This window comes from Lytechinus variegatus, chromosome 11 (assembly GCF_018143015.1).
Source record: "Lytechinus variegatus isolate NC3 chromosome 11, Lvar_3.0, whole genome shotgun sequence".
Classification (NCBI taxonomy): Eukaryota; Metazoa; Echinodermata; class Echinoidea; order Temnopleuroida; family Toxopneustidae; genus Lytechinus; species Lytechinus variegatus.
In genome coordinates, this window is record NC_054750.1 from 12,301,510 (window position 1) to 12,314,982 (window position 13,473).

The 13,473-nt window shown below is 36.2% G+C and overlaps 1 protein-coding gene across 1 annotated transcript; it reads left to right on the forward strand.

The window, feature by feature from the left end:
• Positions 1-523: 523 nt before the first annotated feature.
• Positions 524-7,348, forward strand: LOC121423814 (proline-rich receptor-like protein kinase PERK8). The gene is made up of 4 exons (XM_041619311.1): positions 524-894; positions 4,712-4,758; positions 5,677-6,544; positions 7,093-7,348. Exons 2-4 carry the CDS (start codon positions 4,756-4,758, stop codon positions 7,317-7,319), a joined length of 1,098 nt encoding a protein of 365 aa, XP_041475245.1. The 5' UTR covers positions 524-894; positions 4,712-4,755; the 3' UTR covers positions 7,320-7,348.
• The last annotated feature ends 6,125 nt before the right edge of the window (positions 7,349-13,473 follow it).

Here is a 13,473-nt window from a genome sequence, read left to right on the forward strand (position 1 = left end):
CCGCATATAGGCTTATGTGCACATTGTTGAAAAGTATTACTATATATCCACAGTTATTAAACAGTGAGAATTAAGGGAAGCCAAAAAATAGAAAAAGGGGGAAGAAGAGATCGATGCACATACCTGAAATATAGAATGAGCTTCGCTGGAAAGTTTAGCCAAACGTTATTACTAATGAAAATCGGACTATAAGAAATAGACAAAGTAAGCTAAGCCTTGGGAAAATATTAAAAAGGCTATAGGCCTAACATTGGGCCATTTTTGAAGATTTCAAACTCATTTGATAATAATAAAAATTATGATGTGCGATTTAACGTTATAGGGCAAAATAAGAAAAAGATGAAAATCCGCGGGAAAATCCCAAATGAAAGTTGGAAGAACCTATTTCTACGGCCCCCATCCACCAGTCCATAGTTTTTCGGGCTTTTGTTCCCTAACACAATAGCCAGTTTGCACTAATTTCAGAGCTATTGCCGAGGAATATATACGAGCATGGGTCCATGATACGAGGAAGTTTTGCAAGAAATCATTGCAAGGAAGTGCAGTCAGTTCCCCTGTACTTCATGCAAAACCCGGAAGTTCGCGAAGTTTATTTCACCAATGATGTGCACAAACTTTTTCAGCGCTCAGCAGTGTCTAGCAGTGCGCTAGCAGACAAGTTATGCCTCCGGATTTTAAATGGAAATACACTCAAAATGTTGCTCTCTCGGTAATATGTTGTGTGATCAACAATAATTCTTCATATTGGTAAGGAGAGATAAACAGTGACTATCATTTCTTCAGGTGTTTTCTTCAGTTCATGTCTATTCTGCCTGTTGAAGTTTATAGTTGCCAGTACCAGTGGATCGAGCTGGAGGAGCGCAGTGCGGTGTCGTGCCTGTTGAATGGTGTACGGTACGTATGAGCGAGACATGATCGCCGGTAGCCCTGCGGTGAAATGTGCAACTCTTGTCCTTGCTACTGTACTTCTTACAGGGGGTAGTGGTGGTGGTAGTGGTGGTGGGGGGGGGGGGGGGGTGAGTGGGTGGGAGGATGATATTTATGCACATGATCATGAATTATAAATGATGATCTTCATTAATTAGTATTGGCCTTGATTATAGTACAATGATTATGGTGATGATTGACGTTTATTGTCATTTCTTCTTTATCATCATCATCATCATAACCATTATACAATATCATTGTGATGAATTCCCTTTTTATCATCATCATCGTCATCATCAACACCACTATCATCATCATCATCATCATCAATATATCTATCTTTATCATCATCATATTCATAATCATCACCATTATCATCATTATCATAAGTTAACCATCAACATTAGCATCATCATTATCATGATCATGATGATCATCATCAACACCATTTTCATCATCATCATCATCAACATCATCATTACAAACGATCATCATCATAACCATGATAATAATCATAATATTGGTCATTATCATGGTCATTGTTATCATAACGATATAACCATTATTTTATCAAAATTATCATCATCAGCATCATCATCATCATCATCATCAGCAGCAGCAGCATCATCATCATCACCATGCCCATCACTGTCATTATCAATCATCATCTTCATTTCCACCACCACCATCATTTACATGATCATCATGTTAATTATGATCCTCATCATCATCAACATCTTGATAATCATGATCATCAACATTATCGTGATGATCATCATGTTTATCATGATCATTGCGATCATCAACATTATCGTGACAATCATGATCATCAACATTATCATGATGATCATCATGTTTATCATGATCATTGCGATCATCAACATTATCGTGATAATCATGATCATCAACATTATCATGATGATCACCATGTTTATCATGATCATCGTCATTATCAACAATAAAGGGCTGGTCCGGGCTGAAAGTATTCATAGCTTAATAAATAGAGTTGAATTCACTGAGCAAAACGCTGAATATTTCATCACAATCAAATGACAAATAACAAAGGTATTGAATTTTAAAGTTTAGCAATATTTTGTGAAAACAGTTGTCATGAATATTCATTAGGTGGGCTGATGATGTCACATCCCCACTTGTTCTTTTGTATTTTATTATATGAAATTAGGTTTATTCAAATTTTTTGCTCAAGAACTTTAAAAAATTGGATTGACAACTGATTTAGTGCATTGGATATTTATTGCTGCAACTGATGTCATTATGAGGGAGACATGTTATTTACACAAGTATGAAATAATGAAAAAAAATATGATTTTTATGTAATAACCTAAGAAAATGGAAAGTGGGGATGTGACATCATCAGCCCACCTAATGAATGTTCATGACGTCTGTTTTCAGCATTTTGCTCAGTGAATTCTACTCTATGTATTAAGATACAAATATTTTCAGCCTGGATCATCCCATTAACGTGATCATCATGATCATCACCATCATCATCAATATTTATTGAGACCCCTGGGCCGTGTACAGGGCAGAAATTCATCTTAGTATCAACATGGACCTAATAGGTCCATTGGCTCAATAAATGGTATGGTAGGCAAGTCTATTCAATACGATTTAATTTCAATGGTGTAATGCTAATTCATCCAATTACCAACTCATCCACTATCATAAATTGGTCTACCATTAGTTTGTTCACTATCCTCAGGGTCTAATTGCGATTTTTTTTCACTCACTTTTTGGTTCAATAAGTCCCTATAAAATTCCATTTGGTCTAATTGGATTATTAGTGTTGATTGGACGAAATGAATGAAAAGAAAATGGGCATTTGGCCAACAGGTTAAGAGACGAAATGGTCAGAGACGAACTGGCTGTACAAAGTGATTAGCCTACATGTATCTGGCCGATTGGTTCTAGACAAAATGTTGATGGATGGAATGGCATCAGAAAAATGAAGGAAGACCATGTGATGAGTGGACGATTTGGCAATAGACGAAATGGTAATTTGCCTTCAGTACTCCAGTGATTACTAATTTCTGAGTAAATGAGCAATGAATTGAAAAGTACATGTGTAGTAGTGGTCATAAGGCAGAAAATAATTTGTCTCAGTCTCAATAAATGATACATAATACTGTATGCATTGGGCAAGTATTATTTATTAATTTATTTATTTATTTATTTATTTATTCATTCATTTATGTTTTTATGTATTTATGTATTTACTTTAATTTATTTTCATTATATTCATTTATTTGTTTTCATTATTTTATACTGCAGGGTAGGCCAAATGGCCAATTCAGTTATGCAAAACTATTTTCCAAAAGCACCCCGCAGTTTAACCGATACACCAACATCATACGGATAAACAGAATATATTATATACATAAAGAGTGAATCAACAATTATCATGGAATTATTACATCTACATCAACATATTCAGTGTAATTACATGTTGTATGACAGAATTTTAATGATTTACAGTGATTACAGATTTCTCCTTTATGAGCAAGGAATTTGAGGAGAAACTCTGAAACTTACGTTCAGAAATGAGGACCCTTAATCTGATCTGGGGGTTGACTTGGGATGGTGATCTCGAGATTAATCCAGCGAACTAGCGCAATAATTGCGTCTCCATTACAAATAATCTTGAGATTGTTAAGATCGGGATAATTTGCCGGATCAGAAATAGTGCACTAATTTGAAAACTCGGGCTGGTGCAGACAGCTCTTCTGTTTCCAGCTCAATACACAGATTGCCTCTTCATGTTTTGGCAAAGATACATACATGTATGTGACACTTATTTTAATACAATAAGAAGAGGAAACCAGGAGAGGGTCAGTGATGTATATCTAAATGCATGACCCATTTTGTCAAAAGTAGAAAAAGCATTCCACTTTGTTTCGACCTCAACAGTATGTAAAAACAAACTATTTTCAAGATTGCTTGCTCACTTTATTGATTTGAAGTAGTTATTGTTCTGAATTGTATGTGGTTCCAACTTCTAATTATGAGCTCTTATCAGATCATAAGACTTTCTTGATTCCTTGCTGGTGCTGCAGTCATACCAACAGAACCAAATCCTAATGTATATTTTGTCGGCTTAGATTTGATTTGCCAGTATGATTGTGCCGTCACTTTTGTACAGAAGGGTGAGGGGGGGGGGCATGGACCCACCCCAATTTTTGAATTGCCAGTATGATTGTATGATGAAAAAAAAGAGATGTAATGGAAAGAGAAAAATTTGAAATATGACAAATGTTATTTTCTGAATATTATGTCAAAATCTGTAACATCTGTGGAGTTTTGTACATGTAGTAAAAATGTTAAATTTTTTGCTTGCTCGCTTGCAACGTTTGAAAAATTTTGCCCATTACACCATATCGACTTTCCCCCTCATAATTTTTGGTACATTATGCCACTGTGTACAATTTTTGAATAGCCAAATTAGGGAAACTTGTATCAAAGGCAGCCATTGGTGTACCAGGTTGTGTCTCTTAATTGTACACTGTATGTAGTTCATTTCCCCTTTTAATAATAGTGTAATCTTACGGATCTTCGAGTAGAAAGAGGCAGATATACTAGGAAATTTAGTTACAGCTGTGCAGAATTATTATTTGATACACTAAAAGTGTGCTTTTTAGGTTTATTAGTAGTTTTTCTTTGATTCGCAGCACAATAACAAATGTCATGCACTCTAATGCACCTGTGCTTATTGGTAATTTTGTCACTTTGAGAATTTTTTAACTTTCAATTTCTGTCTTTATCTCAGGAATCAACTCTTGCCTTCAGATGAGTGCTACAGTATCATGAAACATGGTAATAGACCCCAAATGCCGCTTTCACTTACTCATGATTTGTTGGTTCGCACCAGGCCTGCACTAAAATATTCTGCACCACACAACGAAAATTGTGTTCATTAAGCCATGGACCAATTACGAATCAGAGCCGCGCTTCTTTTATGATCAGTGATCACCCAAAAATTCTGGCACATATTAAGGGATTACTGTCATGATATCTGAACACGCCATAATTTTTATACAGAGCGGAAGTGCTCCGTATTGTAATTTTGGCCGGGGCCTGGTGCTGCTACATGTATCATTCATAAACTCTTTGGTTGGCACCTGGTGCAGGCCTGGTGCTGTCCAGTGAGTTACTGAAAGGGGTAAACGTTTCCCAGACCATTCTGAATTTGGATAAAGGAATCTGATTTTTGACCATTCAAACTTTATACTCATTTTCATTGATATTATACCACATCTATGACTATTTAGACTCGTGCATCCTAGTTTTTTAGCTAAATTATTTTCGAAGAAAAGATTTAGAAGATTGTACATAAACTAAAAGACAAGTTTGTAATTAAATGACCTAATTTACACCAAGGAGCAAGTGTTATAACTGATCATATCCACAGTTCTTCAGGCCAATTATTCCTTGATGGTGTCACATTATTTGCTACATTTTGAATAATAACATACCTTCGAGGTTTATTTCGAGCACATTTCTTTGGTTAAATGTCATAAGACAATATAATATCATATTGTCATGCATTTTGTCTGAAGATGATAGATCAGTTCTAACTCTCAAGGTAACATGATGTGGCTACCTTTCAGCAAGGATTACAGATTGGTGTATTAAAATTAATACTTTCTGCAAATTTGAGCTTGTGTATACAGTATTCAGTGTAGCTGAAAGATGTTTCTTATTATTGTCACTTTCTTTATGTCTCCCTTTCAGTCTGAAAATTCTGTAAAGGATATTCTCGCAAAGTTCAGCCAAGGAAATGGTCCACAATTTGGTGGGCCGCCCCTGGCCCAGAAGCCCTCGGTCCAGAGCAAACCGCCCAAGGTCATCAAACCTAATAACTTGCCCGTCAGTAGTCAGTCGTCAAATGGAGTTAAGTCATCCCCTAATGGTGTAAAGTCACCCGTGTCAAGGGTTGGGTTCCCACCAGGAGGAGGTGTGAACATTGAGGACATCACCAAGGTGAAGCTAAAGAAGCCACCCTTGCCCAAACCTCCTCCAGAAGCCAGACAGACCGAGAACCAAGTCCCAAGTTTTAAATTGCAACCCAAACCCAAGCCCAAGCCAGCAGCACCTCCAAGGCAAGAACCGTCCTCACCGTTCGGCGCCACCAATCTTCAACCCAAGTCTCCACCTTCCGAGAGCAGTAGCCCTTTTCGGAATGAGTCCTCCCTTCATGCCAACTCCAAACCCGCAACTCTTGCTAAGAAACCAAAGCCTCCAGCACCGGCCAGGAAAGACAGTTTAACAAATATATGTAGTGTACCCCGGAAACCGAGCCCACCATCAGTTTCCCCTGAAGAGGAAGACAAAGAGAATACATGTAATTGGAAGAATGGGATCGGGGCGGATGAACCTGCTCCACCAATTTCAGACTCAGAAAATTCCTCAGCATCTTCGATAACGGAGACTCCTTTGAGGAGAACGTCATTCCTTCACACTGTCAGCAAGAACTTGAAACAGGGAAACCGAAAGCCAGTTCTTGAACCCCTCCCACCCCTCTCAGTCATCGGGAATGCCCCTCGGAAGCCAGCCAAACCACCCAATGTGTCTTTAGCAAAATATTTATCTTCTTTGTCAGGTAAGGACGGCTGTATTTTTAATCAATTGTTTTTTCAGGAAGTCTTCATGGAGGGAATAACTTTACATGTGTCCTTTCGCTATTTGCTCCACAATGTTTAAATTATGCTACACAAAAATGGATCAGATGTTTTTACCAAGGACATTACAGAACATTGTTGAGAGTTTTTCTGTCATGTACAAAACTGAAACTGTTAATCAAATTTATATAAATGTAGCTATGTCTAGTTAAACATATTTCCTCTGAAGAATCAATCTGCCTTCTGTAAAATTACAAGTTGCTTCTCATTATGGCTTGCTACCACTCCTGCCTGTTTGGCTGATAGGATTTTGTGGTCAATATAGAGATTAATCTCATGCTTAGTTGTGTTCCTTATACATAGGATATCTATTACAAATTATTAATAAAGACAATAAGACAAGAACATATAAAGTGAAGTATATCAAAATTTAAAATAAATTCACTTGTAATGTGTTATTATGATCAGAAGTGAAATTATTCCGTTTATTCTACTGTTGATGCTGTTAAACTTGTCATTCTTTATCTAGACTCCCCTCCCCCTCCCGTCAGACCACCGAAGCCTGGATCTACCCCGTCCACCCCTCCCTCTCTACCTGCCAGGCCCGGAGGTGGGCTATCGAAGACCAGGCCCCCACCCCCACAGCCAGTACCAGAGGAACAGATACCAGAAGATGCTGGGGATATCTATGACGATGTTGAGGGTGAACCCTCTTCTGGTGTTCCACGCAACAATAGGCCGTTCTCTCTCATGTAAGTACATTTTTAACCTCTGTTTCTCTTCTATTAAAGAGGGATTATTTTCAGATTATGGTTTTTACCTATTATCTATCACCACATTTTTCAAAAAGTCCCTACTTGAGGGGTTAAGTCATGGACACAGCATGTATTTTTTTTTTAATCGTGAATCATGGAAATGAGCGAGCACCAAAAATTAACAATGTGGCCTTTGATTGTCGATAGGTTTGCATTGTATGAAAAGAAAATTCAGCCAGATATTCTAATAAGTTTCATAGAAGTAGGATGTTAAATGATTAATATTTTGTTTATTTTTTTTTAATAATTGATTAATTATTGAATAATTAATCTTTATATTTACTTATTCATTTATCAATCCATCCATCCATCCATCCACCCACCCATTTTTGGTTGAGGGCATTGTCACTTGTCTCTTCTCCATCCCTCAACAGTGCACCAATCTGAAACATTTTTTTTATTTATGTGGGATTGTTTGTCACATGGTGCCAATACAGGAAGACAGCTCAGTCAACTGCTCTATATTGCATTATTTAGTTTTTAGGGAGTTTCCCTGATATAGTTCTTATCCTTGTAGGCATTGTCCCCCTGCTTGGGCAGTGACAAAGAAAAGGGAAGAGAATTTCCCTGAACTGATTTTGACCCATTCATGAGAAGAAAGACTGTAAGATTAGTCGTCTGAATCAAATACATGTACATGGACATGAGAGTGAAGGAATTGTAGTTTGTTTTTAAATGCACACAATGATGATGTTTCACTCACATATCAAGCCAAGGACTGTGCTTCAAGAATATTGCTTGTGATGTGACTTTGCCAGGTTGTTAATCTATGTTGATAACCACACTGCAAAAACTCTGGTGTTGATTTAACACCAGCCCAGAATCTATATACACCAGAGAAGTGTTGAACAACACCAGTTTCATTTTAGTCTAACACCAGAAAGGTGTTTATGTAACACCAATTTGCATTGAAACAACATCGGTTTGATTCTAAACTTGTGTTGTTTCAATTCTTCTCTATTGTGGACATACAATATAGATAGATTCCTGGCTGATGTTAAATCAACACCGGAGTTTTTTCAGTGCAATACCAAATGCCTTTTTCATTCTGTGTGACACAAAATATAAATCATTACTAATGACATTAGATTGCGATAAACTTTAACTGCATGAGCTTCAAAGCAAATGCTTAGCAATAGTAATTTTTGTGCTTTTTAAAGTGATGTATCCAATACAAGATAAATTCATTAATTTTATGTGCCCTTCCAGATATACATGTACATGAATGTATAGCTCATATGTTGGATACATAGCTGTTCATGTAGCATGTTCATTCATTATAAAGTGAAAGTAATAGTCCATGCCTGATATATTTGGCTATGCCTTTGATGTCATAATAGAATGCAGATGTAGGCCTCCTTGGGTGATCACCCGTAATATAAAGTTTCCATGGCTTTTCAATCCTTTCCATACAGCATACTCACAGTGCCGACTGTTATATAAAACAAATAATGCACATGATTCTGCATTTTGGGACATTTGGGTATTGGTAATGTTAAGCAAATACTTACAATCGGTAATTATATACATACATACATACCTGTACTGGTGCTCAAAAGTTTGTGAACCCCACCGCAAAATGCATTCCTTCAACTTTGTGTTGATTGTAGACAACACTACAATGTTTGGCAAGCCCAGAGAAAAAAAAAAACTGTATTGAATGTAATATTAATATCACCTGACTTCACAATTAAAACATGGCAGAAATTGAACTACGCTCATTTCCTAGTGGAGTTCACTAAAACTCATAAGCACCACTGTAAATACAAACCAAAGTGGGATCTAGAAGTAATACTGGTCGATGTTTAGCACGTTTGCGTACTGTATGAATGGACAACGCGTTGACAAGTCCTAAAAGCAACTTATCACCTTGGCAACGGTGAGATTGAACACACCTATTTCAAGGCTCCACATTAACTTTTTTTGGTTGTGGCCCGTTCGGGCCACCAAAACCTTCAAATAATTTTTTTTGGTGGCCCACTAATAAAGTTTGGTGGCCCGAAAAATATAAAGAAAAACATTAATTAAAAATGAATAAAACAAACTAAAATATTCTGCAATCACTAACACGTACCACTATTCTTTGTACATCTTGAATATAAATTGTGCTTGCTGTTATTTTACTTTGCATAAAACAAAAGAAAAAATGAAGAAAGAAAAAAACAAAGAACAGGTCATAAAAAAAATTGAGAAAAACAAAAGAAAATTTAAGAAAAATAAATAAAACAAAATTATCAAAAAATGGGGAAAATTATTATTATTCAGTAGAAACATGTTCTTTAATCAGGTATTTTCAATGGGAAGGGGTATAAATGGTTTAATCACTGAATAAAATGAAAGAAAAAAATAAAATGGCAAAAGTTATCTGGAAAAAACAGTGAGACAATTCCTTCCCTATATTTGACAAAATGATGGAAAAAAAATCACATGTCATATCAATGAATGCCTTCCCAAAGTATTTACTTCCTTAAAGGTAAATGCTAGTTTTGGTAACGATATCAAAATGAGTTCGTACAGAATCCAATGAAATGACCACCAAAGTGTCTGTTTGTATAAATAAAACGCATGTGCCAAAGAATTCTGGAAGAAATTGTGTAATTGCTGAGAAATCAGCAAATAAGCACAGGAATCGGGTTGGGCGTCGGGCCCGACGCCCTAAGCAATAATTATACATTGTCCCACGTGCGCTTATCTGTGTTGGGGATCTTCGGTGTGAACATTTTTCAGCGTAGATTTCAAGATTTCACAAAGTTCAGTTAATGTTACTGTACCAGATCTAGATCCTCGATGATATACTGACAATTAAGCCTTGTTTTACAGACTTTCTCATGAAATCAGTGTTTACTGCAACTACTGGAATTTCTCTTTAAGAGTGGTTTAAGAAGTCATTTGTAAACAAGATAGAAAGAGCGGCCTATTTATTTTTGGCTCAAAGAGACTCAGCTTCGAAATAAACCAAATATCAACATACATACAAATGCACATATGGGACTGTGATGTACTCACCTATGTGTATTAATGCATTTTGAAATCGGTCTTTTTGAGTCAAAAGAGAGGTCATAATTCCTCCTTTTAATGCTTGCAATTAATCAGGTTTCAGTAATATGGACTGTAGAAGGGCATTTCATTGGTGTAAAATGTGACTTTGACGTAGATTTCCAAAGTTCTGGGGAAGATTTCTTAGCAGTAACATTTCGTATCGCAGCTCCCTGGGTCTGAATAGTCTGCTCATGCACAGCTAGCTGCATTGGTTTCATGCATGCAAAGCTCAGCCAGACAGCCGGCGCGGCCGGCTGAATAATAGGTACTGTATGCTAGCAGTAGGCCTACATACTGTCATGACTATGCACTCTTTGTGTGTGTGTATTTGTGTGTAGATTAACAAAAAAGGCGCATGACGAATTGGCTTGCAATTTTAACTGTAGAAGGTTGATAAATGCATGCAAAATTGGGAGAAAATTGCGCTACTTTGAAAATTATTGGTTGCCCGATTCGGGCCACCAAAACTTAACATTTTTTCAATAATGGTTGCCCGAGATGAATTTTTGGTGGCCCCGGGCCACCGGGCCACCGCTAATGTCGAGCCTTGCCTATTGTCAGTCGGTCCATAATCTAATGTCTTTGACAACCAGAGTGGGGAAGCAACAAATTAGTCTTGATATTAGTCAGCAGTCAGACATATGGGCATCTGTCATTACAGAGCTAACCATATGTGTCTCTACATGCCAGGCTATTCACTGCCGACAGTGCAGAGTTCACACAGGATCATAGAGTTTCACTAGATATCTTTTAATCATGGATGAGAAACTAATATCAAGCCAATGAGGTAGTGTTTACTTTAAACCTCCTTTAAACATCATTTTCAAGTTTTATCATAATTTGTAGTCTTTTACTTCCAAATGTGATTTTGTGTACAGACTGTGAGTTTGATACTGTTTTTCTTTTGTTATTTTAGCCTTTTTTGTTTTATTTTCTCAAAAAGCATCATATTCCTGCGTGGTAGATATATAAACAATTAAGTTTTAAACAAACTTATCTGAATCAATTTTACTGTTGGATTTTAGTTTGAATTTGGCTCAGTAAAAAAACAAACAAACTTTATTTCAAAATTTCTTAATCTTGTGAACTTCTCGTGTGAACATTGCTCGCAGCTTTGCATAGCAACTTGTGTAGTATGACTGATCCTATGCGTACAGACGTGATGAAATCAAATTAAGACTTGATCCAACATTGGCCCATTGGATTGTGGTTCAGTTATTGTTGCATAATTTAAGTTCCGTGGCAAAGTAATAGAGTTTAATTTCTTTCCGGAAGTCTTTTCTCTGCTTACGTGTGTATAGATTTGTATACGTGTATGTGAATTGAATGTATTTCAACGGGCATGCTTGTTATTAATTTTTTTCTTCTTTAGAATGTTAGTTTATTGTTGGAAATTTTAAAAATTCTCTTATTCCAGAAAAGGGGAAAACTGTGCATTTAATCGAAACCACAGATCAATAAAATGTGTACATTTATTTACATACAGTACATATACTGAAATGGATAAATGAATATGAATAAGTAAATAAATAAGTAAAATTATAATGATAATTACACAGACTTCTCTATATAGCGCTCATTATCTGAAAAAAAGGAAAGATGAAACATTACCCAGTAATTTACTTCCCCTTTAAATTAAAAAAATACTTATTCAGTACTTCAAATCTAATTACATCAATTACAGTAAGTACTACGGGAAGGAAAGAACTTCTTTCGTACTTTATTCAGTATTCGAAGAGTTGCAAAAGGGATTAGTTCCACTTTTTACCATTTCCAGAAAAAACATTTTTTAACTCTCACCTACTGCAATATTCTTATGAGAAACTAAATTGTCATGGTGTACTATCCTATCATGTGACCAAAAGTTGGGTATAAAAGAAATCTGACCTGTCTTCATTTTTTTTGTGCTTTTAAAAATTATAATTGTGGACCTAACCCCTTTTGCAAGTAAACTGAAATGAATCCAGTCTATTTTGATTAAAAAGTTATTTTTCTTTGCCAGTGCCACTTTTATTTACGTTTTCATGTGAATTTCAAATTGTCTTTGTTTTCATCAGAATGACTGAACATTTAGAGGTTTAGAGACAGAAAACAATAAATCTATGTACATGTACAATGGACCTAACCCCTTTTGACAAATGAGCTCTTCAGAATACTTTGTTTGCAAAAGGGGTTAGGTCCATTCCAAGAAAATCATTTTTTTATTTTCCCATATGATATTGCAATATTGTTATGCGAAACTAAGTTTTCATGATACCCTACCATGAGAACATAAAATTGGGTATAAAAGAAATCTACCTGTCTTATTTTTATTAAATATTCTTTTCCAAAACAAATCTGTGTGGACCTAACCCCTTTTGCAACAAAACTAAAATGGACCTAACCCCTTTTGAAAAAAGTGTTTTTTTTCTTTGCCATTTCAGATCACTTTTTAATGGGAGTATCAACTTTTCTTTGATATCATCTAAAAGAGCTACTAAAAATCTATACAAAAAAATTCAAATTTGATGAAAAATTGACCTAATCCCTTTTCAAGTGAGCTCTTCATATACATTTTGATGACAGTCCACATTCACAAAATTGCACAAAAAATCGACCTTAGTGTCATGTATCTCTCTTTCTTGAGATTACACATATATGCTTTTCACATTGCATTTCCTTAACCCCATACTGTCCTTAACCCCAGACTATCCTTAACCCCATACTATCTTTTTTTTTATTCACACTGTCTTTCTTAACCCCATACTATCTGCTCAACCGTGGTTAATGCCTTAACCCCGGACTATCCCTCAGCTCATGAATATTGATGGTTTTACCAAACAGAGCGTGATTAACATGCAATTCGACTTCTGTGATTGGCTAATTCTTAGCCCCACTTTCCTTAGCCCTGTTTCGTCTTCACACTGCAGTAGCACCGCAATTGTGGTAGCACTAGCACCACAATAAGCCGGCTAACCCTGCTTTTTTGCAGGGCCAGATAGTACCGTACTATTTACCGTGCTAGCCCACTTTGCTAAAACGTAGTGTGAAAACGACGTGGGCTAAGCTTAACCCCA